Raw genomic sequence first — 27,851 nt, forward strand, 5'->3', positions numbered from 1 at the left:
TGCCATTTAAGATGGCAAAGCTATGGAAATCACTTGCAAGAAGAAAAGAGAACAAAATCCGACTCTCACATTTTGGCTTTGCATCCTCAGAGATACAAAGATCTGCAGGAGGGTCAGGGCATATGATGATAACAAGTGCCACCAGGGTGTCAGTGATATGTGAAAATAAAAATGTGCTAGCAACTGATTTCTTATCCGATAATTAGTTTTTAAGGTCTAGGTACTATGGCTGGAGACTCTTAGTCATAAAGTGACACCATCTACGAGGAACATGGAGGCCTCTTTTTTAACCTCTGATGTGAAAATCCAGAAAAACAAAAGCGTCTTCCGAATCCTCAGCAGAAAGGTGGGCATATATAAAGGGTGCAAAAAATGTTAAACCTATGAATTGGTGATGCTAAGTGCTTGAGAAGCAGCCTGGATTTCTAGGGCAGAGAACAACTCTAAAAGCAGAGATGAGTAAAACAGCAGACTGAATGTATATATCCAAACAGGGCTTTGAAAGAGTAATTTCTTTCCAAGTGTTTGGGAGGTCGTGGTATGCTTTCTTTCATGATAGCAGCCTCAGAATGACTAAGAGCTGTCTGTGGGGTGAGCCCTTCGTCCTGTCATCAGGGAAACAACTGCAACACATTCAGGAAGTCATGAATTTCATACTCTTATTTTTAGATTTCTGCCAAAAAAGCCACAGCTTTACAGCTGAGAAGAAACAAGAAGCAACTCAAAAGCAGCACGTATCTGAACTTTCACCAACTCCCAAGGTGCAAACTTTCATCTATTAATTCAGTAAAGCCTAATTCCACAGAGTTTTACCTTTTCTATTCATCCTGCCACTAAGCTCTGCTTTGGGATCAATCTCTCTCCCCACACACAGTGTTCATGAAGCTATTCATGTTCCTATTGGTTTTTCCTAGCTCTTCTTTATATAAAACTAGGAGTTACACCTCTACAACCCCTTTCCTCTGTGTGGAGCTACCCAGAACTCTCTCTTCAGTTTTTGTCAGACTTCATTCTTTCCACATAGAGATGAGGTAATTTTGAGTATTTTAACACACTGAAAATAACTCTGAAATATTTCTGTATCCTGTCTCCACAGGTAAAAAGCTGTGGACAACCTGAAACTTTTGTAGATCATCTCACAACCTCTAATTTTGCCATACTTATCCTTTACTGAGTCACCTCTAAGGAATGGAACCTTCAAGTGTGATCTGGGGCTTTACATGCTTTGTTGTTGCTTTTAGGCTGGAGTTTTGGGGTTTGTTTTGGGTTTTGTTGGTTTGCTTGTGCAGGTGTTTTTGAGAGTACCTGCCTTATGAAAGTCTTACAGGGACAGATTAACTTTGTAATGCATGTCATGGAATTAATTAGCTCTCCTTCATTTTCAAGACATAGCATGTCCAACACTATTGCACTGTGGGTGGATCAAACCGTCAACTTTATTTTTATTCACAGGCAATTCCTGTACTCCATGACTTCCCACAGGTTTGTGAGTATACACAATTAATTACAGCATATAGGTGCTAAATTTACAGCATTAAATATTTCTGTTTTTCTTTGGGAAACAGTGCTTTCTACTCACAAAGATTTTTACTGTTCAATATTTAACTCTGCTGTCCACATCAAACAGCTCCCATATGCAACTAATTTTTTTAAACTGTTAAGGAGTTAAAACTTAAAGAACAAGCTTTGGTTTTGGAACTGTTCAACCAATCTGCAAATTAGTCACTGTAATGGCATTCATTAACTTTTTTTAAAAAGTTAAAGAGTTAGCAAGAGTATTAAAAAAAACCCCCAGAGTTAATGACTCAATGTTTAGATTTAGGATGGATTTAGCAATCACATAGGTGGCTTGTAGTGTTGATCCAGAGATTCATAAGAGCATTGTGCTTTGAAAAAAATTATCCATCTTGAAAGCTCCAGGTGGTCTGCCAAAATGCCTCTCTCAAAGCAGCAGGCTGTCAGCTGGGGGTGCAGGGGAGAGCACTGGCAAGTGCTGCACTGCTCTTGGTCTGGTGCCTCAGCTCCCAGCACAGTTCCAGTACAGTGTCTGACTCTCTCCAGGTTGCATGCACATAAAGACTGGATTATGACAGCTATGAAAAGTTATCACTTGTAGTAAGGGTTACTTTCAGGACTGCTGATTCCATCAATACCCAAGGCACACCCGATTCATGGCCAGGCATATTCTGCAACAGAGAACAATAATGGTGAATAACTTTTCAGGTACTCTTCTCTCAAACTATTTCCCAAACTGACTGCAGTGGGCTGCCACCAGGAGTGGGGCAGCAGTTCTTCAACTCCTGAGTTGCATGTACACACTAATTGAACTACTAGTCCACCCTCACATTCCCTACGCTTCTGCTTTCTTCTCTCCCTTTTACTTCTCTTGTATGACTCACAAGCTGGGATCCCAACCTCTACCACAAATTCCTAAGACAGAATTCCAGCACCATGCTGCCCTTGGCTCTACTGCACCACCACAGGGGTCAGCCTGGACCATTACTTCCCTGCTTTCCCAGCCCACACATGAAGGACATAGCACCATATTCTCTTTCATCATCAGAACCCAGCAGTGCTGTGGCATTTTGAGCCAGCAGCTGAGGGGGTGGCACAGAAAACACAGCAGTTCCCTGCCTGGCTTCAGTGTAAGCTCATGCAGGAGTTACAGGGCAACGCCCTCGCACCAGTCCTGCTGTTTTGTTTGATGCTGAGCGGTGCAGTGGGATCCTCTGACTGGCTGTCATTTCCCCTGAGGCTCAGTAAGGAAATTAAAGGGTTATGGGGACATGGATTATTATGAGTGGGAGGGAACAAACAATGTCAAAACAAACATGTCTAAATTTAGAGTGATTTTTGGACAAAATGATAACAAGAGCAGAACAAGTGAGAAGCTTTTAGGATTAAGCTTTATCTGCCTATTAGCTTTCGTTCTTCTAGCCACAGTTAAAACTACAGGGCATATCTGGGAACCTCATTACCTGTCAATGGGGTATCCTCCTTCACAAAGGTTGACCAAGGCATACAGCTGTCTCAGTGCATACTCATACTGAAATAAACAAACATTGTTAATCATTTCAGTGATGAAAAGCAGGTATTGTTTATCCAGACTAAATGGTGGAAATAATTTAGAGCTGCTATAATATCCAAGGTGTTCAACTGATGATCTAGTACGGGGTTAAATGGATCTTTTTTCTACACACTTTGCTCTTGGAACTTCAGGCAATTCAGCATTTAACTTCCTTGAACTTAGGAAATTCAGCTGTGCTGAACATTGACCTCATACATAAGACCACCTAATCCATTGCATTCTTAAAATCCCACAGAACAAAACAAAAAAATCCACTAAAGAGGCTATCTTGCCTGCCATCAGGACTTTCTTATTCTTACTTAAAGTCTAATAACACGATTTAAATCCTCAACTGGGATCCCAGGAAGAGCCAACAGTAATAAAGCCCCTAAATTAAAATGCGGTTCTCAAGAATTCAGCAAGATGATGGAAACAGCAGTGAGGGTACTGCAAGGAATTATGAATAATACTATATCATAATACAGAAATCTGAATGCACCAAGATTATGAATTCATAGTGGTGATGGTTGTGTTTCTGTTTAGTCAGCAGAGTTGTTTCAAGCAGAAATACAACATTACTTTTTTAACATTGGGATTTCTGGGGAGGAAACTGATGGAAGAAACAGCACAACTAGTAAAAATTACATTATTTTGGTTTTTTTTTTTTTAAGTAAACTTCTTGCTTACCTAAAGGTGTAGTAAAAATTGTTTCCAAAAGCATTACTTACCCTTCCCCCAAATCTAATCTGTATGACTGCCCCAAGGTAGCTTTATTTAAAAGCTGATTTTTACAGGTGTGCCTACAACTGTGCTGGTTTTTGTGGCCTGTTTATCAGGTTATATCCGATGAGTGACTTACCACAGGTAAGTGCCAGTTGAAGCAATGAGCTTTGAAGTGGTTCACTGCTGACTGGTAACAGTCATAATTGCTGATGGTCAGTCTGTCTGACAGAATCTGCTTGGTCTGTTCTGTTGATCCTGTTACTACGGTGACTATCTTCTGCACGGATTCTTGGATGAATTCTTTCACCTATATATAAAACAAAAAGAACTTAAAGCATGCTTTTTCTAAATCTAATGTAAAGACTTTGAATGAAATTTCTCTTTCTTTAATCCTCCTTTAACTTTTAGGCTCTTTAAGGAACCAAATTTTGCCATTTATTTTTAGCATAGTCTCTTGCACTTGTCTCTTCACACTCAAATGAAAACTGACAAAGTCAAGACTCCTGGAACCCAAAATTACTTACTGTCCTTCCACTGTTTACCAGGGAAAGAAGGCACCACCAACACCAATACTGACTTCCATTCTGCAGGAGCTATTTGATTTGGGATGCTTCAGTTCTACGGAGACATGAGTTGCTCTAACACCAAAGATTAAGTCTTTCCCACAAGAATCCCTATGGATGCAGATGAGGAATTTCCTGTCAATAAAAGCTGTGAGACTGACTTTTGCATTTGCTTACCTCTTGGCTAGATAATCACTATTGAATGTGCCTTGTGGAACAGATCACTGAATTTTAAAGGAAGAATAAACCATCAGCTAGAGGTTACTAGTCTGAAGAGCAGTTCTTTTAACTTTCAGGGGTTTTCCTTCTGCCATTTCTTAGGACAGAAGTTAATCTGGCCTGATGAGCAATTATTTTTTCTTTTCTTACCTCCAAGTATGCTTTCATCTCTGCAGCAATCTTCTTAGCCTCAGAAATGTCATTGGTAGCCATCAGCTTTCGTTTCATGATTGCAAAGGGCACATCAGGACTAGGTGTCAAGTCATAGTTTTCCACAGGTGGCAGAGAAATGGGCATAGCTTTCTTCCCCATGCCCTGAAACTGCATTACCTTCATGGAGGAGATGCTCTGAAGGATAAAAAGTAAGCAGATGGAAATTGTCAATCACCCTCAATAGGTAGTTTTGTCTTTGTCTGTCATGCAAACTTAAATCTCTAAACTTGTTTTATTAGAGAAAATAAAGGAGGTAACAGGGTTGTAGGTGTGTGTGTCTGTGTGTATGCATATGTTGGGCTTTTAATACAATGAGGTAAAGGCTGCCAAAAATCAGGGAACTTTAATTTCCAAAATTCAGTGGGGGGAAAAAGGCTACCAGGTTACATAACCACATATTTTTTTAAACAAGTATTTAATCTGTTGCGTAATGGGACTACTGTAAATGCTGTATCACCTCTTAGCTCTTCCCATTTGAGAGATCATTGTATTTTTTAACATTTCACTAATACTCATAATATGCTGGGAAGTCATAAATATCTTTCTTTACTGAAGTGTCAAATCACTGGCAGAGCTTGGAGGACAACCTGTACCCTGATTTCTTGGATTAAAGCTATGCAAGGCTGATTTCCTTTAGCATCAGGATCATCACCTCTTAAACGCTGAGGTCTTCTAAGAGAAATAGCTCGTGACTAAAAATGACTAAATCAACTCTGCCAGTTTACAGCTGTTTTTTGTTTGGATTAAGGCACGAAAGTATAGGGTAAGAAAGGCTTGAAGATATATTTGAGCAGGAAGCCCTGTCAAATACATACTCTGTTTCCATACTGCATCACATGGCTGGTGTTGGTGCGTTTCTTCACCAGCTGAAACTGCTTGTGGAGTGTTTCTTTTCTTAGATCCTCCTGCATGAAGAAAGTTCCATGAGGTCTAAATAGTTAAACTCAGCTATTCTAAAAATGCAAAGGAAGCTGCAAAGGGTCTTTGCTGTCATTGAGTAGAAGGATGTATAGAACAAGAGCTATACAACGTTTGAAAGACATTGAAGTAAAAACTGAAAAGAAGATTTGACAGCATATTCTCATATTGCTTTTAGTAATCTCATTTCCCAGCAAATGGGCAAGAAGGGAGTGCACTAGCATGCAAATCCCAGATTTGTTTCATTAACACTATTCTCCGTTATACTAACAAGTGGGTTAGCCACAGTTCCATATTTAAGCAGCCCTGAAACAGACATACAACTTACTCAACTGCCCAATTCATTTAACACATTTGGAGATGTGATCTCAGATTAGCAAATAAAGACTATGTCATTTTGGAACCAGAAGTTAGATATTTTCTATCTTATAAATAACAAAAGGAACTAATATTTCTGAAAGTTGGTATTGGAAGTAAATTCAGTGACCCAAATAAATAAAGATTATATATATGGTTCTGAGTAGTAGATAAATACTTTAACCAACTTAATTTGTTGATTTTGTTCCCACATAAAGCCAAATATTTTCACAAATCTTGTAAAAGAGCTATGTTTAAAAATCCTAGTGATCTTTTTAATACATAAAGTGAAGAAAATTTGTTTAAATAACTTACCATATCTGAATCTTCCATCCAATTCACACTGTACCAGTCCCCAAGATAAGTCTGTCTTTCATCATCATAGTAACATGCATAAGATGACTCCTTGGGATTAGCAGCCGTTGTTGCATAAACTGTAATACAAATAGTAAGGGGTTTTTATCTTCTTTTTTTTTTTTTATTTCCCCTCACCCCTCCATGATTTAATACTTAGCTGCACACAATATATTTGTCTAAGTATTTTGCCTTTCAATCAATTACCTCTAAATAGCAGGAAGGAAAGAATTATGTTAATCATTCTGTTCAGTCACCCTCAGTGCTGCTCTAAGCACCCTCTGTGCTTCTTCTTTGCTGCCAAATGTGGTCTGAGGTGTTTAAAAAAAAATTGCCTGAAGGAAAAAATCTACTATTCAAGAACTGCCTGAGAGCACTGTGCACTAACAATTATCTATACATTCATTTTCTTTACTACAATTATGAGATCTTTTCTCCAACTTGAAGTGAATCCCCTAAAAATCATCTTTACTTCCACATAATGCCACCTTCTAAGTAATATTATTTGTTGGATAATGCTCTACACTGAGACAAAAGTAAAATAATCCTACATTTGTCCCAAGCACAGTGTTCCCAGTAAGTCATCTCTAAGACAACAGAAATACTGTAAACACATACTGACAGTCTCAAGACAAAAGCAATTTTGGCTTTTTGCCAAAGTCAATACATAGCATAGTTGTGTAACTGAAGAAAAATCCATATTTTAAAGTGAAAGTGTTCCACATGAACACTTATAGAGCTATTGTGTTGTTTCTACTCAGAATGTACCTAAAGCTCAAAAGTAAAAAAAAATCTTCAATCTTATCTGTGCAGTAAAATGCTCCTCTTAGCACCCTTCAAAATGCTTACTAAGTAACCAGTTAAACTTCTTATCTTATCAGTGAAAGCTGCCAAAGACAACTTTGTACTCTAATAGATAAACTGTCCATTTTCTGCCTTTTTAAGTTCTGTGGCAGAGCTGGCTGTAAAACCAGAGTCCTCAGACTGGAAATTTCTGACAGAATAAACTATAAAAAATACTTAGCATTTGTCTCGGACATTGTCAACATGAAACTTCCTGTAAAAAAGAAAAACTGTTTGTAAGAAATCTTGGTGGGTGTCAGGCAGCATACCCAGGGCCAAACACCCAGGATGCCATGGACAGGCACATGGCAGGTCTCCTCTGCATTGACATCTTCAAAACTACAGGAGCAAGCACTTCTCTCCTTGATACAGAACAGCTGTTTCCAAAGGTTGTGATTCCACAACCCAATCAAGGCTGAGCTTCCAGCTCTGCAGCAGAGAGCTTGGAAACCCTGAAAAATCTGAGTTCCACGTCCTGGGTTGCTGTGCAAACGTGCAGCAAATCCACCTGGCAGTGGTGTCTCACAATTGCTTTGCTACTGGATGAAACTGAGAGCAGGAACTTCACACCTATTAGCAGTGCTGAGGCTGAGCAATGTCTGTATAAACAAGGCAACCACCTGGTTCCTGAAAAGAAATACTTTTTCAACATCTCATTTCCACGAAACTGAAAGCCTTTTCAGTCTTTTGTAAGACTCTACTAAAAGGAACTTCCTGTAAATGGTAAGTATTACTTTCTTATGCTCCCCCACTAAAATTCTACATAAACATGCCTTGAACCTATTCCTGTCACAGTCAGTACTTGTTTAGGTCTGTGACAAGCTGTGATATTTAAGTCCAGTAAGTTAACTGATTGCTCACCATTGATATTATCAGCCAAATGATTCATCATAGATCCAGACTCACATGCTTCAATGTAAAACACCATCTATAGAATACAAAAATAAATCAGAGACCTTAAGAAATTCCATGAGGAAATGGAGAAAACCTGTTTGGTGCTTTTTATCTGTAGCTAGTTGGCCTATACTGCTATTCCTGAAACAAAAGCTACGCAAAATGCTACAAAACAAAAGATAATTTTTTATTTTCAGGAATTAAACTCTGTAGAAAGGGGAAAGAATAATAATGAAAAGGTGTTATTCACCTCTACAGAATCCACAGGGATCTACTAGCTATTGTACAAAGCACGGATCAAATACACAGTCACTCTATAAGCACAGCAACGTGTTAGTATTGAATGTAGTGTCTCTGGAACTGATGCCAGCTGTGTGTTCCTAAACACAGCCAGCCATAGCAGACATTGCCACAAAGAACTGCATAAAAAAAAGTACCAGTAAAATGTTCAAAACAGTAATTTTTCTGCTATTAGCACATGTGATGAAATAAATTCACAGAATTTTCTGGCAAGAGGTACAGTCTTTTAAACTAAGTAAGTAACTGTAAGGAAGACATGAGGTATACACAAACTTCCTGTAATAACAGTCTGAAGCGAACAAAGCACAGGAAGATAGAGTCAGGTATAAATTATGGGGGTGCAGCAGTTACAGATGTTGTTTTTCTAGACAGAATACACAGCATTAGCAAACAGCAGTTACACTACATATGAACATTGACTGCCAAAACAAGTAAACCATTTACAGAAAATTTGGAGCACATCAATCCTTTTAACTGCAAAATCCTAATACAAATTTAACGGCATGTAACAGATTCTTCCTACTTTGAGCCAACTCTCAAAATAAAAACATCTCTCTTCCATGCCAGCTGCTCTTTTAATTTCAGAATTTCTGGTATGCTTGTTTACCTTATGGTATTTCTTGTGATGATACATGTACCAAATAGTCTTATTCAAGTCTTTCACATGAAGCTGTAAAATAAGAAGGCTTGTATTAAAACTACTTATGTTCAACAGACACACAATTCACTTAAGAATAAATACTAACTGTTGTGAATACGTACACTATTTTCCCAATAAATTTATCCAGTCCTTTGCCCTTCTGAAGTATAACATTCTAGCATTTACCACTTTGGAAAAGATGAGTAATGGTCCCAGAAGATATGTATAGTGCACCAGAAAGCCAAGTCACACCTCTGTGAAACAGTCTGACTATGGAATAACATAACTTAAGTTTCAATTAAATGTTACAGATTTTAACCGGAAAAACTCCAAAATACAGTGATCAGAAGAATAGTGCTCTTTTTCAGCCTCCCCCCTCAGTATAGCAGTGCACTAAGTATTCTCATGTTTTACGTTTATTCGTTATTATTTTAGTATGTCACTAAAATTATGGATTTTGTGTTATTCCCAAAATGCTTACATCATCATCAGGAAAAGCCAGAAGTCCTGGAGCTCCATGGTCAGTGAAATAAACAAATACATGATCCTTGGGACCACTGTAATAAAAAAATTGCAAATGAAGTCTTTTTAACTACTCCAACCTAATCTTCAATACAACAACAATCATCTGCTTCTCAGTGCCAAGACATGTCAATATCTGAAAATAATAGAGCTGAAGCACCTCCTCCTCTTGGTAAATTTTTTTTCTCCCAAGCATATTAGTTTGGATCCTTATTAGAGGAGATGCCCGCAAAAGGAACAAAAACAAAGGTATAGGCTAGTCCCTCAAACATGGAGAATATGGCAATCACACTTCACATTCCAAACTGTAAACTGATTGAGACAGACACTGTTTTATAGGGTATGGTGGAAACAATCGGTTTTTAATGGCTATGTGAAGAATTGGTGATACTGTAGGCATTTGTAGAAGTCTGGTAAAAAAGGAATGCTTTTATAACTGAGTTATACCAAGGTACCCTTAAACAAAAGGATAAATAATAAAAACCTCCTTGCTAAGACCCTTAGGTCTGTGTAAGGACTACTATGGCCATAATCAGCCACACAGATCACCAAGCAGTGTCAGCCTACAGCTCCATGAGGAACTGAGGCATGCACACAGGCACCCAAGAGGCCACGCTGGCATTTGCATCCGTGGCTCTGCAGTCAGTTGAGCACTGAGCACTCACAGGCTTTGACACCCTCACATCTGTGTGGTACAGTTTGCTGTACAGTCTGATTCCGCTCTAAATCAAACAGATCGTGTTTGGGTGACGGAAAGGTCTTGCCCTAACAGCCGGATCTGCAAAGGAGTTTTCCTTTTAAACTGGATTCAGGGACAATTAAATATAAAGTGTGTAGAAAGATCAGGAGTCCAGGCCCTCCTCTGTTGCTTGCCTCTGTACTAGAGTCCAGAAATCTTTACTTGCTTTTGCTCTTTCCTCACAGCAAACAGGTGCAACTGCAGCAGCTCAAGGGAACATTGTCCAGCCTTCTGTTTGGCCAGTAACCTGCTGGTTAGTGGGACCACCTGAAAGTCCATCTGGAAGCCTCCCAGGGAAAGGATAATTGAGTTCTTGTCCCACCCAACAGCAAAAGTCAGGCCACTTGAAAATTCAAACAGAGCCTAATAAAGAATGGTTGGCGTTACTTTTTGGCTTCCTGCTCTTGATCCTAAATGCAAAAAATTTGACCAATGTGGAATGTAAACCATTGAGACTTTTATTTGTCTTCCTGAGTACATTAAGAGACTTTGGCCCTCTGCGTAGCTACTCCCTTATTTGAATGGGAACATCAAGCTTTCACAGGTGAGGTGTGTTCAGATGTACGTTTTTTTAAAACAAAAATTGCTTCATAGTCACCCCTTGACTCATTCCAGATACTAGAAGAGCACAATCTGGTAATGTGCAGTAATTTATCAGCGCTGTGCCTATATGTGTTGCATATATAATTTTCAACCTCAGCGTTTAAGGATGAAGTTCAAACAATTCAGAGCAGTAACCTGTTTGACTACTGTCCTGCTCCTTTTTTATTGTCTCCTCAGTGCCAGGGTGGGATTCTTCTGTTTTGTTTCATTGCTATGCCTCTAAAATCAACCGTGAGATGAAGATAGACTTCACAGTTTTTCTTTAACAAGGTTAGTCCTTCCAAATGGTTGAATTTAAATTCTTAAAGGTTTTATAGTCATTCTTGTACATAGAAAAATACATGATCTAGCTCTTAACCAATAGTCAGAAATATAGCACAACTTAGTAAGGTGGCATCATACTTTCACATCTCAAACTCTGTAGAAGCAAGATGAATAACTGACATCAGGTATCCTTCCAAGAAGATTTCTTATTAGGCCCTGAAATGTATTAACTACATTCTTGAATCATCTAAATTATATAAGCCTTTATAAACTACCATTAATTATAAATCTTACATTCCACTTAGTAAATCTATAATTTATTATTCTTCATACATTAAAATATTGCTAAACTCAGAATCATTTGTGTAGCTTAGTTTACAAATAATTTAAGCATAATAGATCACTTACAAGTTTAATTGCTTATATTACTTTTTCAGTCACAAAGATTTTTTTTCATTAATTATAAACCATAATTCCACTTCATTAGGAATAAAACTATGATTTATACTCAGTCTCAATAACTGCACATGTGCTACAAAGACCAAGGCTGGGATTAGACACGCAATTCTTCCAGGTGATGAGCTGGTTAATCTCTCTCTGTTCCACTGCCACTCACTGCTAAGCCTGGCCTGAGTTTGACCTAAGTCTTCTGCTGATTAATAAAACTGTTCATGTACATTAAAACAAGCCTTGGAAAATCCTTTCCAGAAGTCTCCAAAATTTAGCCACACTATCTTAGAATTGCCACTCTTGCAAAAGATAATAGTCTAGATAACAAATACCTTAATACAGTTAATACTGCCCTCTAGAACGTTTATACCTTAATCAGTCAATCAGCAGTTGCTTTCTTGTGATGCATAGTTTAAGAAACTAGAACCACTGCATTTGTAATGTAAAGGACCTGGAATTGCCATCAATAATTTTGCTGGATTCTTAAGTTGCTCTGATTTATTATTTTGTTAAAATCAGTGTCAATTACACATGCAATTATTTTCTAAATTAAACTTCTCTTACCTTTTCAATACTTTTCCTGATCCCACCCCCTTCACTGCTTCCCCATCTCCTCTGAGAACTGCAAGAAAATTCTTAGGAGTAACATCCTAAGGATTTGAGAAGATTAAAGTTAGATCTGATCACAAAAATAACAAAATCTTCATTTAGAAAGATGGCTTCTTAAAGTTAGAATCTATGCATGGATGACAAATTTAGCTGGCCATCCTTTTCAATACATCTTTATCTAATGACTCACTTGGCTGATGAATCACGAAATCATGGAATGACTGGATTACTGTACTGATTTAATGAAACAATTAGTTTTACATAGCTGTTTTTCAGATTGAGTTACAACATTTACAATCCAAGACCTTCCTTCCTTTTATTTCATGCGTCAGCATGGAAACAGTGTAAAGGTTCACTTTTATGACCAATGCTTCACTTCAAAGAATCTATTGTCTATATTCATCTTATGAACACCAATCTTCACGCCAAACCATGCCGGTGAATAAACTTGATGCTTTATATTATGTGCATTTTGGAGTGCAAGCTACAGGGTGAAAGAATTTATTCAGACATTGGATAATGGTGAACCTTCCCCAGGGAAAGGGGCTTTGTTCCTACCTCCTTTGTATAGTCTTTGGGCACTCCAGCATACACATCTGAGCCATTAGGTCTATTGATGACAATGCCTTTGGTTGGATTTCTGAAAGGTAAATGGAACATAAATAGGAGTAATTAGCCACATGCCATGCAATGGCCTTAGAACAAGGAGCCAGCTCACCTGAGAGTACAGGAACTTGCACCATATGTCATTAAGTGAGTTCAGAATATAAAGGGCTTTGCACTTCAGTCAGTTACATATATTTGTCCCAGGTGTCCTTACCCTCAGAGTACATTCAAGTATTCTATCTCAGATCATGTCAATTAATCTGAAGATGTAGGTGGTTGGTGTCTCTATCATTTCTCTCCTTGCAGTCTTGCCTTTATTCCCCTTAACACTTGGCTCCCAGTGCTGCTGTTCCTGTACTGTCTGCTGATTTTGGGGGAAGTTGTTTCAGAATTAGAGGCTGTATAAATCAACTGTGTTGTACAAAACACAATGATATGCTCTAGACAGACCCAGAATGGGACCTGTACCCACTTTCATTGAATGCTGGGAATTAATCTGATAATATCCAAAAAGCCCTGAAAGTTGTACACAGACCTCCCCTGTGTTCACAAGTTTAGGTTATTTATCTGCTGCACACTGCTGTGCCTGGGAGTTAGGATCTCTTACTCTCATAACAAAGTTCTGCAGTCCTCAGTGCCACAGCTGATGCTGAGCTGTGGACTAAGGCTTAGAAAGCTCATGAGCACATTTGAAAGGAGAATTATTGTGTTGATGGCTGACATCTTTATGCATATCACAATTGGTTTTAAGGGCTTTTCTTTCAAAACTACTACAAACTCAAAACACACTGGTGACCACGGCATGTTTGTAGTAACCACATAGTTTGTGACCAGTGTACGTTCATCACTTACTCCTCATTATCAGCAATGTCATCATACATCATGACAATGATCTGCTCATCTGGAATTCCATTTCGGTGTACAATCTGGTACGCATGGCACACATCTGCCTGAAATTAAGGAAATTTCCATTACTAGTTTTAACAGAAATTTTACCTTTGATACCACAAGCAAAATAGCTTTTCAGACCTAAGAGCAGGCTATTGATCAAAACAAACTTCATTCCAATACAAGAGACTGAGGGTTGCTAGAGAGCTGAAATGCACAGGTTAAACCAGAGCTCATTGCTCTTCTCTAATTACAAGAAGTTGCATTAACAGTAGAGACTATGATTAATATCTCTCCCTCATTACCTATTTTGATTTCTTATTTAAACAGAAACCAGAAGTCACTTCAGATTCGGTACAGGTAAATTTAACATGAAGCTCTCAGCAATATTGTCCATGCTGTGAGAAAATCAAAATAAAAACCTTCTGCAGTGACAGAAAAATTCAAAGTGTGCCAAGCAGACAAAAGGAGTTAGATTTCCATCAATTTCCCTTAGTTCTGCACTAAGCCTGCACAACTAAGCATTGAAGGCTGTCCTTGACTTAAGCAAGTATTGTTTACCAATCTCATCTATGGAAAGATTTTATTAAATCTTGGTTTACTATGAGATGAGAATTTGGTTTAAGGAATATTTTATTTTTAATTATGTATTTCTTACTCTGCAGAGCAACTAATTCAGGGCACATCAGATTTCAGTGGAAAACAGAATTGCAAAATTTCTATTCAGGCTCTTTTGTTGATTTGTACAGGATATGAATAGGCACATTTTCTTTACAGAACCATCTTCCCATGACACAGAAATAACAACACCCATTAAAGTGATATTACAGTAAATACAGAGCTCTATCAGAATGCTAACTTCTTAGTAACCCAGCCCAAATGATTCTTTAAAACTTACAGTCCCTGAGTGCCCTAATGGGACATTAACAATCATTCCTAAACTTGAGAACTAGAACCCACCAAATGCTAGGAAAAGCTGTGCAGGATTAATGGAAGAGATCTCATCTAATGAATGCACACTCCAAATGCATGCCAGAAGCAAGCTTTAAAGCTTACTTCTGTTGAACTAATCTAATTTGTTAATTTGGAAACCAAATTGATGTGGTTTAAGTAGACCAGTGTCTAATTACATTACTTAGGAGTACTAGTGATTTTCATTAGTTTAACCAAAAGGACACAGTAAAATACTGTAACTTTATAATCCTTGGTCTTCTGAGCGCAGATAAAATTGAAAAGAGAAGATAGTTGTACAAGATTCTGTGAAGGGTGAGGCACATTCAATGCTAATGAACTCTCCAACAATAAAATCTCTTTATGTGACTAACCTTAAATGTTAAACTGTTCTTACTAAAGCAGTTCCTACTTCACAGGTCAGCAGCCTAGGTTCTCTTCCACCTATCCCAGACAATCTCCCAGTTAGTTTTCCATTTCCTTGTATGTCATTATACCAGCTGCTGCCTCAACAAGTCAAAACATTGAGGTTAAACAGAGTTAGGAAGGTATTGCATATAATATGAAACACAAGAGCACAGGTTTGACCTGAGAACATATTTGATTTTCACAAGCAACACAAGCAGAAGTAGAAGAAAACACTAATCAGGGCTTCTCTACACTGATTGATGAGTAATCACAGATCTCTTCTCACTCTCAAAATATCACACACCTCTGTGATGCTGACAGGAACCTTTAGAGGCTGGGAACATAGGGAAATGCTTAGACATGCAGTGATACAGCATCACCACATTCAATCAGCAAGTGTCTGTGCTCCCACAGACATGTGGCTGGCCAGCAGGGACTTTGGAGGTGTTTCAACTGATCCCAAGTACTCAAAATAAGTTAAACTTTGTAAATGCATATTATCGGGTTTTTTTGGTTTCCTCTCCTTCCTTCTGGTTCATGCACAGTTTGCTCAGTATGTCCTGTCTTAGCAAATAGTAGTCATTAGCAAAATCCCTGCCATAAAGGAAGACAGATCAATGTAGTCAATTCCCTTCAATCTCAGCTTAAGGCTGTTTGGGGGTTGTCCCAGCCTTTTAAGGCTTTTGCTAAGGGAACTGTACCTGCTGGCAGCATAATGATATCACAAGCAAAGGCTAGAGCAGCAAAAACATGCTTTCCTGCTAAAACTCCATTGACTAAAGTAGGACAGTTATGAGTAAATAGTTAGGGTTTATTGCATAGAATTAGCTGACCTAATTAGTCACCTTTGATATTGCTCATGATTGATCCCTGTGTACACATAAAAAACCCATAAACCTCTACAAAACCAGAGTTAAAAAGTTTGCAGCTAGAGCAGGGAGGTGTATGTGAATGTAGAGTATTTCCTGTTGATGTCTAACTGTCTCTCAAATACTGCTATTTGACCTTGTTTCTCTCTGAAATATTTCTGGCATATCTGCACCTGTAAACCACTCCAAAAGAAACAGCTGTTCACTTGTTTCAGATCTCTTATTGTATTATTCTTGATGGTTTAACATGTGAAATGTGTGCTATGAACATTTCCTGGATAAACTGTCACTAAATCATGTTTCTGTGACAGTGATTTGGGTAGGGCAGCAGCTGCCCCACACAGCACAGGAAAAGGTGCAGCTATAGAGCTCCTGTTGCACAACTGACCTTATGGACAGCTCCAAAATGGACACTGTTAAGGGTATGGTTTAGACCTTTCACCCCCTGGTTAGTCTAAACCCTTCACTACATCAGCAAATTCTGATGGAAGATCTGCTTAAATAATTAACTCCTAGATTTTGAAAGCATGGGGATAAGAGAGTGAATTACCCTGTTTTCTTGGCACCTCAATTTTCCTCTGCCATACAGCTGTTTTACACATTTGAACAACACAGCTTTTAAGCAAACTGCCTGGGGGGATTTTTGGAGAAATCAAGTTGTCTATGACACAAGCTTGCATAAATAGTTCCTAAAGGGAAAAGCCTGGACTTGTGTGAAACTGGTTACTTCTTGTCTTATGACTGCTAGGTTCATGGCTGAAAGGAACTGTCAGCTTTACCTTGAAGCAGCACAATTCCCACTACAGGTGTACTGAAATATCACAGCCTAAACAAGAATACACTCTAATATACAAAAAAAGTGCAAGAATACGTCTGAAATGCCAGCCACGTCTTACTCCTTTACTTAAACACACATCGGTGAATCTGCCCAAAGATATAACTCTATCAAGAATTTAGGAAAGGTTTCCTGAGAGTTCAGTTTAAATTTTGTAGGCACAGTGGGAAAACGTTAATTGGAGCCATGAGGCCAAGGCAGCCTTAGTGTTTGTTACCTACAAGACAGGAGAATTTAAGACTGTCCTGGAATAAGATACTGCTCAGGCTGGTAGTGTCTAGGACACTGAATAAATACAGTCTCTGACCCACAAAGCTCAGTAAGTGTAAGACTAAAAACAACAACTGAAAACAGACTCATGTATACAAATTCACATTTTTTTAGTTTTAATTTTGCCAGACTTTTTCAGTCTAGCATTTCTCTTGAGGATACATTTCATCTTTAGTTAAGACTCAGGCTTTTCCACAAACTGTGTGGGTTTGAGTTATCTTCTCTTTTTCTGATCTGATGTGAAGCCAGCTTTAGATTTGAGTTAGCTGCTATGTTCATCACACAGAAGAGCCAGACTATTTCTTCTAATGAGAACTAGTTTGTTGAGTCATTCTCTAAATCTGTCAAAAGCATTTAGTACTGTATTTGCTCACGTATGGCACTAAGTTTTCCAGAAGTATTTTATCCAGCTCTTTGTGCAGCAGAGTGCTGAGCCACTTTCCCTAGGAACAGGGGGAGTACTCTTGAACGTAGCCAGTCTCATAATAGAAAAGCTGCTACAGAGAAGCCAGAGTAACTGCTGAGGAGCAGAGGAGCACACTGATACCCTCCCACAGCCCAAGCAACCCTAATCAAAACCACTAAAATAAGAATAAAAGTGCCAAAGAACTGAGAAGTCACAAGCACAAAGCAATGTACAAGCTCTGCAATGACAGTAAGCCTATCACACTGGGCTCTATACTACACAAAACACTTAAATTTTATTTTAGGAACTGGATGAGATAAATGTGTAAGACAAGTTTAGGTCATCCTGATTAGGATGAAGTCCCAGTTCAGCCATTACAGTGGAAGCAACTGCCTGCAAAGTGTGAATTCTTGCTCTTACTAAGCACAAATGGTGATTTTTCTCCTTCTCTTTTCTATCCTTGGTTTGTACTGATAGTGGATCCTGACCACTGACATCTAAATAACCAATCTCAAGCAAAGTTTCAGATTCCTTGAGGTTACAGGTACAAAGTCAGTGTTTCCTGGGTCTGAAAAGTCTTAACAAACTTATTATTCCTGGGGTCTGTACAGCATTTCATGTATGAAATAAGAATTTTTTGAATTTGTATTTTTGAATATGTAATCTATTTCTTCTGCTTTTGTCGTTGCTCAGTCAGATGAACACATTGCCACCAGATAATTACTGTGGCAGACAATACAGTACGTTTTGACCGTGTTGAAACAGGCAGAATGCGAAACAACTGGAGCTCACAAAATAAAAACGTAATACAAACATGCAACATCATGTATTAACTGTACCCTGGACAGCTGAACTGAGCAACTGAAACCCAGACATGTGTCTGCTGAATTCTCAAATTACAAAGGACATTATGAGTGCTTAGCTGCATGTAGGGAATAGCAACAAGTGTGGTAATAAAAAAAAGCCACATTGAGTAACTACTTACTGGAACACATCTACAAATCCATTTGTACACAGACATTATGAGTGCTTAGTTGCATGTAGGGAATAGCAACAAATGTGGTAATAAAAAAAAAGCCACATTGAGTAACTACTTACTGGAACACATCTACAAATCCACTTGTACACAGGCTAGGTCAGATGATAAGTTCTGTGGAAGAAGGGTAATGGCAGGAGGGAACTGATTTGTACACAGGCTAGGTCAGATAAGTTCTGTGGAAGAAGGGTAATGGCAGGAGGGAACTGAACTAGAGTACAATGTATTTTCCTCTGCAGTTTCTCCCTCAAAGCAAAAAAATTACACAAACATGCAATTCTGGAGCGCTGCTTTGATTTCTTATAGCACAGGTATGATTCTACTGAACAATACCACGTGTTTCTATGTGTGTTCACTACATGTTCTGAAGCACAGAAGTCCTATTCCTGGTTCCACTGTAAGTGATTTGGCAAATAATTTAATTACTTAAAATGTTGTTGCTTCTATCTCTGGAAGGTAGGGAACACTAACACACAAAGACATGGTGATCAATCTGCATAATATTTTCAAAAACCTGTTAGAACTCCTCAGATTTCTGTAGCATCTTTCCTCCTCAGAATAATTCTCCTAAAAGTCTATCATTCTGCTTGTTTTGCTGGGAACAAATTTCTCCAGTTTTTTAATACCCAAGGCACACTTGTCTGGATGACACGTCATGGCACCCACGAGAGGATTTCCCATGACTAACTGCTGGGTCTGTCTCACAACATGTCACTGCTACCATGCATGCTCACTCCCACCAGGCCACAAAAGGCCACTAGGCAGAACAGCACAAGCTGCTGCTGTGCTGCATCTAGTGGGAATTGAGTTTTTTCATAACAAGTTTAGATGCACAAGATGTTATCTTGCTCAGGACAGGCAAGTAAGAGCCCAGCCTCATTCTGAAGGATCCTTCATACAGACTCTTTTACAATGCTGCTTTTGTCACTTTAATAGGATTATTATTGGTGTTCTAATTTTCTTCTTTCCAAACGTTAATACCTGAAGCAAGTGGAGGTTTAAAATACAGATATTTCTGGCATTTAAATTCAGAACAATCCAACATGGCAGATATTGTGCACTGTTAGTTGACATTATCTTCAAAATTAGGTATTTAAAGAAATCCTGTTCTCATTTTTCCAACATTGAAAAAGAATTAGTTAATAACTATCTGCAAAGCATGACCACATTCAAAAGTTAATAGGCTTCTGTGAAACTGGCATTTTACAAAGATTCACTCACTGTTGGACACAAATATGTAAGTGTGGATCTTGTGTTCTTCATAACCCTATTTTACCTGGCAAATACACTTGCCATTGCAGGCTCACTGACAGAGAGATTAAAAATTGTGCACAGGCAACTGAGAAAAGGAATTCTCATGAGCCACAGCTTCAAAATTGTAGTTTTATTTAAAGAATTAATGTTGTGGTATTAACTCCTCCTAGAATGGAAGGGAGCCAGCTAGACTGGTTATACAGCAATAGCAACAAAAAGAGCACAACTCAGTAATTAAATTTAGACACTCCAAGACAGGCAGTAATCAAGTACAGCAGTAGTATTTTCATCATTTTTTCCCAATTTCAACTTTAAAACTGTTCTTCAAGATTTAATTTTAAATAGGAATAGTTTATATTAAGGCTGTAATATTCCAACTATGATTATCAGGTGGTATGTACAGTGTAAGGAGCTGGGAAAGTCCCTAAAACCTGTTTGTCAGTGTTTAGCTAGCACTTGCAAGTGACAGGTTGTTCTTCAGATGCAACAAGACTGTCAGTCTGATTAATTTAGTTTTAAGCTCATCACTGTGCTGGAAGTTACAAACTGATTTTGAGCTGAGAAGGAGAAGAAACACATACAAAAAACCCAGGGTGTCTAACACACAGAAGGCTCATTTTTCCTCAATCCACCGAGAGGATGAAGCCTCTCTATATTTTACAGGCAGTTACATGAAAAATAATAAACACTTTAAAAATTCCAGCATTCAGCAATTCAACCAGTACATTTCATACAACTCAGTTTTAAAAATGCTGATTTGGTACACTAGTATTTAACAAACAATACTATAATAAACTGCTTTTTTAGCATTTACAAATATATAAATGTACACACAAATCAGAATTAAATTGATCCTGTTCTCAAGAAAAGCCAAGCTGCAAATTTAGAGCAAAGACAGCATTTGCATAGATTAATCTGTTTAAGAGATTGTCCAGCAATTCCCCAAGGGGAAAGTGCTGCAAAAGTTTCCTGACTGCTGATTATAAATCTTGAACTTAATCAGAGTTAAGTCACTTGGATTTAATCCTGTCCATAGTGACACCCACACTCAGCCCAAAATTTCACAACACACTGACTTTCCCAGCAGCATTAGACTTGGGAGTTCCTGTTCCCTTTCCTCCTGTTTCTGCCATTCATTTTATTCCCTGCACCCTGGTGCACCATATCTTTGTTGTGCCAACATAATTCTGAGGCCATGCCATTGAACACAGTCAGCAAACTGGTTCAAGTTAAAAAGATCCCCCTTCCACATGTCCTCCACTCTTCAAAACATAATAGTGCATTTGCAGCCTCCAGAGATTTTTTAACTAGAAAAAAAGGAAGGTTCTCAGAGCATAATGAAAAGAGGAAACAAATAGAAAGAAACACACATGTCTCAACATGAGGTTTACCTCTAGATATCCTTTGCACAACTGCAAGTTAGGGTTACATCCTCTAGCCTAGTTACTAATAGAGTATTTACCCTAAAAGGCACAGGTCTCCCAGGATGCAGAAGTGTGATTAGAGGAAGAATACTTCTCCTCTGTTAATGACAGCTTCTTCAAGAGGTTAGAAGCTGAAAAAAGTTATATGCAAAAAAAAAAAAATCACATAGTAAATCGAAGCAGTGAAAGGGAATTCTTGGGGTGGTAACAAAACTAGCTAAGAGCAGGTTCTGAGCAAATCTTGCTGCTGTTCGCTTTAAAAACTTCACACACCTCGGAGTCTAGAAGTAGAAGCACTTGCTCAAATGACAGAAGGTCTAAACTAGTCTAGATAATAGCTTCCTGTAAGTCTGGGAGCTGGCATTTTCTGGAGCATGGACAGCATCAGCATGTGGCACAGCAGTCCTTACCTGGTGACGATAGTTGTACCAGCCATTTGAACCTGCAACAATCACCACCCAGTGCTTGCCTCCATCTTCAGGTTCTTCCATGGGGAATGTGCTGATGCCCAGAGCACAGCCCAGCAGCAAAACTGCTTTCAGTATCATCTCTCTTCTTTATTTACTCCAGAAATGGGAGAAAATTCCCCTAATGAAGAATTTTGAGACAAGTAAATGAGAGGACATCAGCCAATAAAAAAATGCAAAACAAACATCAGCAAAATCCCAACTAGAAGCTTTTCTTGGTTGTGGGGTTTTTCTGTTTGTTTTACAGACCATTTAACCCACAGTACAATTTTGGGTCATATCTTCCTTTAGCACCAAGCTGCTACCAGTTACAATAGCTTTTTGTCAGCTTTCAAATCTGACTGAAGGCAATTCTGAATAGGATAACCAAGTTGTTCAGCTCCCTCTGGTTGTTTCACTTTATAATAGTGAGTAAGTCTCAAACACAAAGCAAACCTCACCATCATTAGAATAGAAAAGAACCTCCTCTTTGGCACAAATTACTTCACAGATAAAACTCTTTCAGATTAAAACTATTCTCTTGGTCTCTGCTTATGTGATTCCCTGGTTTCCACTCACTGGCAATTAGCCCATTACTACTGAGTCAAATCCCAGGTGGTGTAGGACACTAAAGAAATGGAAAAGTGCTGGGCAGTTGGAAGGTCAGAGTGTCACAAAAGCTCTCTGTGCCCACCACACCAAAGAGGGTGGAAAGAGGCCATGCCACTGTTCTGCACAAGATGCAGCCCTAACTGCTGGGGCTGGGGGAAGTGCAGGGTGTGAGAGCCTCACGCTTATTTGTGCAACCTTTTATGCTAGTGGAGAGCAAATGTGAACCAGTACCACATGAAAGAGCAGCATTTTTGCCCCCTTTCCTCAATGGTTAAGTGTTTGCACAAGGTGCACAGTGAGAAAAATGCATGTGAGCCTGTGAATGACAAATTTAGCAAAGCAGAGCACAGGGGAGGTTTGAGCCCATGCAGAAACGGCTCCTTTTGCTTTCTTGAGAGGACCAGAAGTAGGGTCCTTGCTAGCGAATGTCCTGAGCACCTTGATTGTCTGATAAAGCACTTACTCTACAAGCAAACTATCTGGCCATATCCAATCACAGGTTTAAGATCTGCTTTTTGAATTGGGGCTCAGGGGGCAGGCAGGTTCAATTTATTGGTCACAGTCTCAGGTCTGCTGCATGCAATGTGAACTCTAAAAGCAAACTCCTCTGAAGAATTGCATGCTCCTGGCTGGCACATGAGTAAAGATTACACATTTTCTCTGTGAGAATGCCCTGAGAGATGGAATTTTACACCTGCCTATCCACAAAAATGAGATCCTGGAAGTAAATAATTGCTGCTAGGTATGGAAGAGTTGTTGCAGTAAGAGCAACAACTTTTAAGTAAGTACTTTTAAGTAAGCCTACTTTAACGTGGCTTTCTCTGGAATAAAAGCTGGAAACCCCCAAGCCTCTCAACACAGTCACAAGGCAAAATGTCAAAACTACCACTAAACCAAGTGAACAGTATCTAAGTCAGCCTCAGTAGCCCAGTCAAAACCACCCGTCTGCAGCTACTCAAATGAGGCTGGAACAGAGAAGCAGCCAGATCCTCTCCAAAGCAGCTGTGTTCAGAGCAGACAACTAATCTAACACATAGCATGGGCTCACTGGTCACTAAGATTTAGTCTTGCAGGCAGTAGTATGAAAATATATATATGCATATATTATACTGTATATATATATTTAAAAGTTAGGGGGTTTTATCCTTTTCATGGAGCTAGCACAGAGTAAGGAAGTCTTGACAGTCTAAACAGAACCAAACTTTAACTGTTATGAAACTGCTTCTTCCAAAAATTCATCTTTCAGGAAGAAGTCGCTCCTGTCACTGCCTGTAACACTTGGAGCAAGAACAATACACAGTAACTTAACAATTTAGGGTTTGTTCTTCAGCACTCAAGCAGATATGAAGGAATAAGCAGATTTTTATTAGATGGTTATACTCTCCCATGTTGAGCTGGAATTGTAAAGTTTTGTCATTGCTGCCAAAGAATGTAGCTTTGTATGGCAACTCTGCCTGATCTATCTTGTGGCTTCTTCATGTGATAAGACAAATAACATACTGTGCTGAAGGCGCACTGTGTGTACAACATCCATAAAACCTGCCTATTATGTTGCCTACAGCCTGGATAAGATTCAAACCAACCTGTATAGAACTTCTGTAAAGTGCCACCATAGGCCACAGGCCAATGAACCTATTCATTTCCAATATTCAATTTCATGTATATCTAACTCCTGAAATATTAGGCAAGAAAAGAAAATTAGGATTGTTTAGACAATCTGCTCATAAATCTTAACTGAATTTGACTTACTGGAATATTGAGTTAAATTTCCTGCACACAGATCCCTCAGAGCCTGTCTGATAACATTTCTCCAACTGTAACATGAATTATATTTACATAAAAAAAAAAAAATTAAGTTAATGGTCCAGATAATTGCTGGAGATTCTCTCACATGATGCTTAGCTCTTTGAGACAGCATTCATCAGAATCCAGGGCATATCAACAGAAACTACACTGCTGCCAGCTGTTCACCGGGCCATATAACATGGTGGCTAATTTCAAAGGAGGTCCTGGCACACAGACATCCATCACATGGAAACAGTCCGTGCCACTATCGGTTACTGACATACCAGGCAAATGGAAACAGTTTGATGGGATTGTCTTTCCTGGCGAGTTCACACTCCTGACTACACTAACGAGGACGCACAGGTCTCAGGACCCTGCCAGAACCGTGCTGTGGCACACACAGGCACCCCAGGTGTACCCACACCTGCTCTGCACCCTGCCTGCAAACAGCCCCACCACTGAAAATCCCTGGGCCAGAGCAGGAACAGAGACTTAAGCTACCAGCTCCTCAGGCAGCCCCTCCATGAGGGATTCAAGAGTCTTCCACACAGTACAAAGGTATCCAGATCTTCACATTTCTCTCCTCTGCTGAGACAAAAATTGTGACTGATGCAAAACACCCAGGAAAAAAAATAAACACTAAGAAACATTGCACTGAACTAGCAGATCATAGGTATTTTGTCATGGATTATTTAGAATAGAAAAGAACCTCCTCTTTGGCACAAATTAATGACATAATCTCTCTTATCTGTCTTTTCCTATACTATAATTAAATCAAATTAACACCAGAAAGAAGGGAGGAAATTAAAAAAAAAAACCCAGATGTACCACAATGGACTAATAAACCATAACTAATAAATGCTCAGCTCCCTGAAGTAGCATTTAATACAGGTTTAAACACGTGCAGTGGGAATGGAGCTTCACCATTTGTTCCTACCTACTGCTTAACAAAAACCCCAAACCAAACCCAACAAAGTACAAACAAATAATGATCAAACAAACAAATACACTCACACACAAATATATTTCTGCTTGTTTTAAAGAAGGCCTCTGAGTGCAAGTGGGCAATTTAAAAGGCTATGTTCAGGGTTGTGTTGTATGAATTCTTGACCTACAATTGAGAAGAGAAAGCTCCCCATCACATGCTTTGTCTTCAAGTCATATTAAGAGAAAGCAGCTCAGCTGACCAGCTTACCACAGGTACAGAAAAAGCCTTTCTCTGAAGATCTGTCACATGAAATCAATCCTACATCACATGCAGATGAAGACTGTGTGGAAAAGCTAAAAACTCGCTACAAGATCATCTTGGAGCTTTCGTTGATCCACAAAATATCATAAGATTTGATCACTTCTGCCTAGTCTTTCTGACAGAAGAGTTACTTAACTTTGCCTGGAGACCATGCCAGGATAAAGGCCCATCAGTGCAGTGGGTTCAGCATCAGATCACCACGTACACATGCAGGCAAGGCTGCTGCACAGTTTGCACAATCTGTGGAAGAAGTACATCCAGAATTGTGTGGCTCTTGCAGAACAATTCACTCTTAAGACCAGTCTGTCCTGACAGAGGTGCTTTGACCACTTCCCAGTAGATAGCTAGCATACATTTCTGACTTGATAAGAGGGATGCTTAAGAAAGACCACATCTGGAAATGGCTGGCTGCTGCTGGAACAACTTTTCCGGCCAACTGCCTGTACCCTGAGTTCACAACTTTCCTTTGCGAAACAGTCCTTAAAGATCAATATTCTTAGTACAGGATAGCACACTAAAGAAAGGGCTTTGAGTTGATCAAAGTATTTTCCACTAGCTTTTAAAGTAATATTGACACTTCAGAAGGTTGCACTCGAAATACCTTAAGCACAGTCTCCAAGAGCTATATAAACAGAAACCATATCTCTATTTCACTTGCATCAGAAGTACCCTAACAGTAACCTTGCTGAAAAACAACAGTCTTAAGCTGGTCAGATGACTATTAAAGCTCTTCTATGAAGTCTTTCTTAACAGCTCACTTCTTATAACTACTAGTCTTTGAGATTCCCAAATCAAGCCACAGTTCCTTTCTCCACAGAGTTCTTCCATATTGCCAGCCACTGAGATGCTGATTTCCACAAAATATGCGACAGCCTTCCTCACAGGAAACTGATGTCCACAGTTCTGTCAGCAATGTTCCACCCACATGCTGTGCTGGCTGCTACAAAAACAGAACTACCCAAACCTGTGATTAGGCCCCTGCACAAATAATCTGATTTTCTTTCTGCACTTGTGTTGTAGAAAGTAAATAAATTCTAGCATGGTACATTTTGAAGGAGATTATCGTCCCTGTTTCAAAACATTTCCTTACAAAGTCTGCTACTAACCATTCTATGAACAGGCTTAGTATGATTAGAACTTGTAGTAAATTTTTTCTGTTTAGCTACTGAAGATGTATAAGCTACTTTTACTGTAAAAACTCATGATTTTTTAGTTAACTCAGAATGATTCTTGATGTTAAATAAATGTATTTAAAAGAAATTACAAATAAAGTTCATTCTCCTGTTTGCAGGTTTACTTTTCTCAGCAGCAGAGATGGTACAATTTACCTGAGGGTAAAAAAAAACCAAAATCATTCCTAAAATTGTGATAAGCTAATACATCTGGTTTAGAGGATTTTTTTCTCTACATGTTTCAAAAAAACCCAGATTCAAATCTGGCAAACCTTAATGCTCCAATAAAACTGCTTCTGCTACTTACTTCCTTATCTGTCTGCAGATGTATGAAGCCTCTGCCATCACATTCTGATAGTAAGAAAAAACAGATACCGCAATGAGTTGGCACAGGGGGTATAAGGGTAAAAGAGTAAGTCAGGTAAGGGTGAGAATGTCTGCTCAGCAAACACGGAAATTTTGGGAGCGTGGAGAGAATGAAATTCTGCAGAAGTTATTACACAGAAATTCCAGTGTGATATTACACAAGATTCATACACTCCACATGTCTCTTACTACGGTTTATCTTAGCATTTCAGGTCTTGGCTACAGTATTTACGTTAACTCGCAAATACCGACATCCAACACAGTGTTCCATCCTAACTGGGACCTAGTGGTACTACCACCTCCAAGCAGAACCTCATGCTACGGCAAGGCAGTCTACCAGCTATAAATAACGAGCCACAGCGCAGCGCCTTTCAGGCATCACCAGCTCTCTCCAGAAATCCCCTAAGTAGTTATTCCATCCTTTTCTCCCGTTAAAAATGTATTATTGGTGATTAAACCTAAGCTGCTGCCACTGCTTCCTCCCCCAGTCCCCCCTCTCCCTCCTCTGCCAGCGCTGGGCAGTGCCCCTCGGAAGGAGCCGCTCTGACTCCTGTCTCTCTTCCAGCACGGAGGGATCAAACACAGTTCCCAGGCCAGGCGTGCCAGCCCCAGGGCCAGACGGAGCGCCGGGCGAAGCGGCGGGGGCTCGGCAGCGCTCGGAGCCCGGGAAGGAAACCGGCACCCTCGGCCGCTCCCCTGGGAGGCGGCGGGGCCGCTCCCCCGCCTCTGCCTCTGCCTCTGCCTCTGCGGCCGGGCAGAGGAGCGGAGCGGGCCGTCCCTGCTCACAGCTCCCTTCGCTCAGGCGTACCCCGCGTCTTCCCCCCCCGGCCAGAGCGCCCGGACAGCGCAGTCCCGCCGCCCTCACCACGTCGTGCAGAGGAGTCGCCGTCGCGGCCGCTGTGATTGCGGCGAGCGCCGTGCGGGGCCAGGCGACCGCGGCGCGCGAGGGGCGAACCCGGGCCCGGCCAATCGCGGCCGGGCGGAGGCGGGGCCGGA

At 39.6% G+C, this 27,851-nt stretch overlaps 1 protein-coding gene across 4 annotated transcripts; it reads right to left on the bottom strand.

Annotated features, from left to right (window-relative positions):
* Positions 1-1,418: 1,418 nt before the first annotated feature.
* Positions 1,419-27,834, bottom strand: LGMN (legumain). 4 transcript variants are annotated; one of them, XM_041400780.1, is made up of 15 exons: positions 27,721-27,778; positions 26,797-26,840; positions 21,636-21,813; positions 13,737-13,834; positions 12,837-12,918; positions 12,234-12,319; positions 9,573-9,648; positions 9,059-9,121; positions 8,119-8,185; positions 6,376-6,494; positions 5,601-5,690; positions 4,723-4,920; positions 3,927-4,097; positions 2,979-3,046; positions 1,419-2,186 (listed from the first exon to the last, which is right to left on the bottom strand). In XM_041400780.1, exons 3-15 carry the CDS (start codon positions 21,771-21,773, stop codon positions 2,147-2,149), a joined length of 1,296 nt encoding a protein of 431 aa, XP_041256714.1. In that variant the 5' UTR covers positions 21,774-21,813; positions 26,797-26,840; positions 27,721-27,778; the 3' UTR covers positions 1,419-2,146. The 4 variants fall into 4 exon arrangements, with proteins under 4 accessions (XP_041256714.1, XP_041256722.1, XP_041256731.1 ...); XM_041400788.1 differs by lacking the exon at positions 26,797-26,840 and having other exon boundaries at positions 27,721-27,834; XM_041400797.1 differs by lacking the exons at positions 26,797-26,840; positions 27,721-27,778 and adding an exon at positions 27,664-27,683.
* Positions 27,835-27,851: the final 17 nt, after the last annotated feature.

Source organism: Onychostruthus taczanowskii, unplaced genomic scaffold, assembly GCF_017590055.1.
Source record: "Onychostruthus taczanowskii isolate IOZ18803 unplaced genomic scaffold, ASM1759005v1 scaffold1, whole genome shotgun sequence".
In the NCBI taxonomy this organism is placed as follows: Eukaryota; Metazoa; Chordata; class Aves; order Passeriformes; family Passeridae; genus Onychostruthus; species Onychostruthus taczanowskii.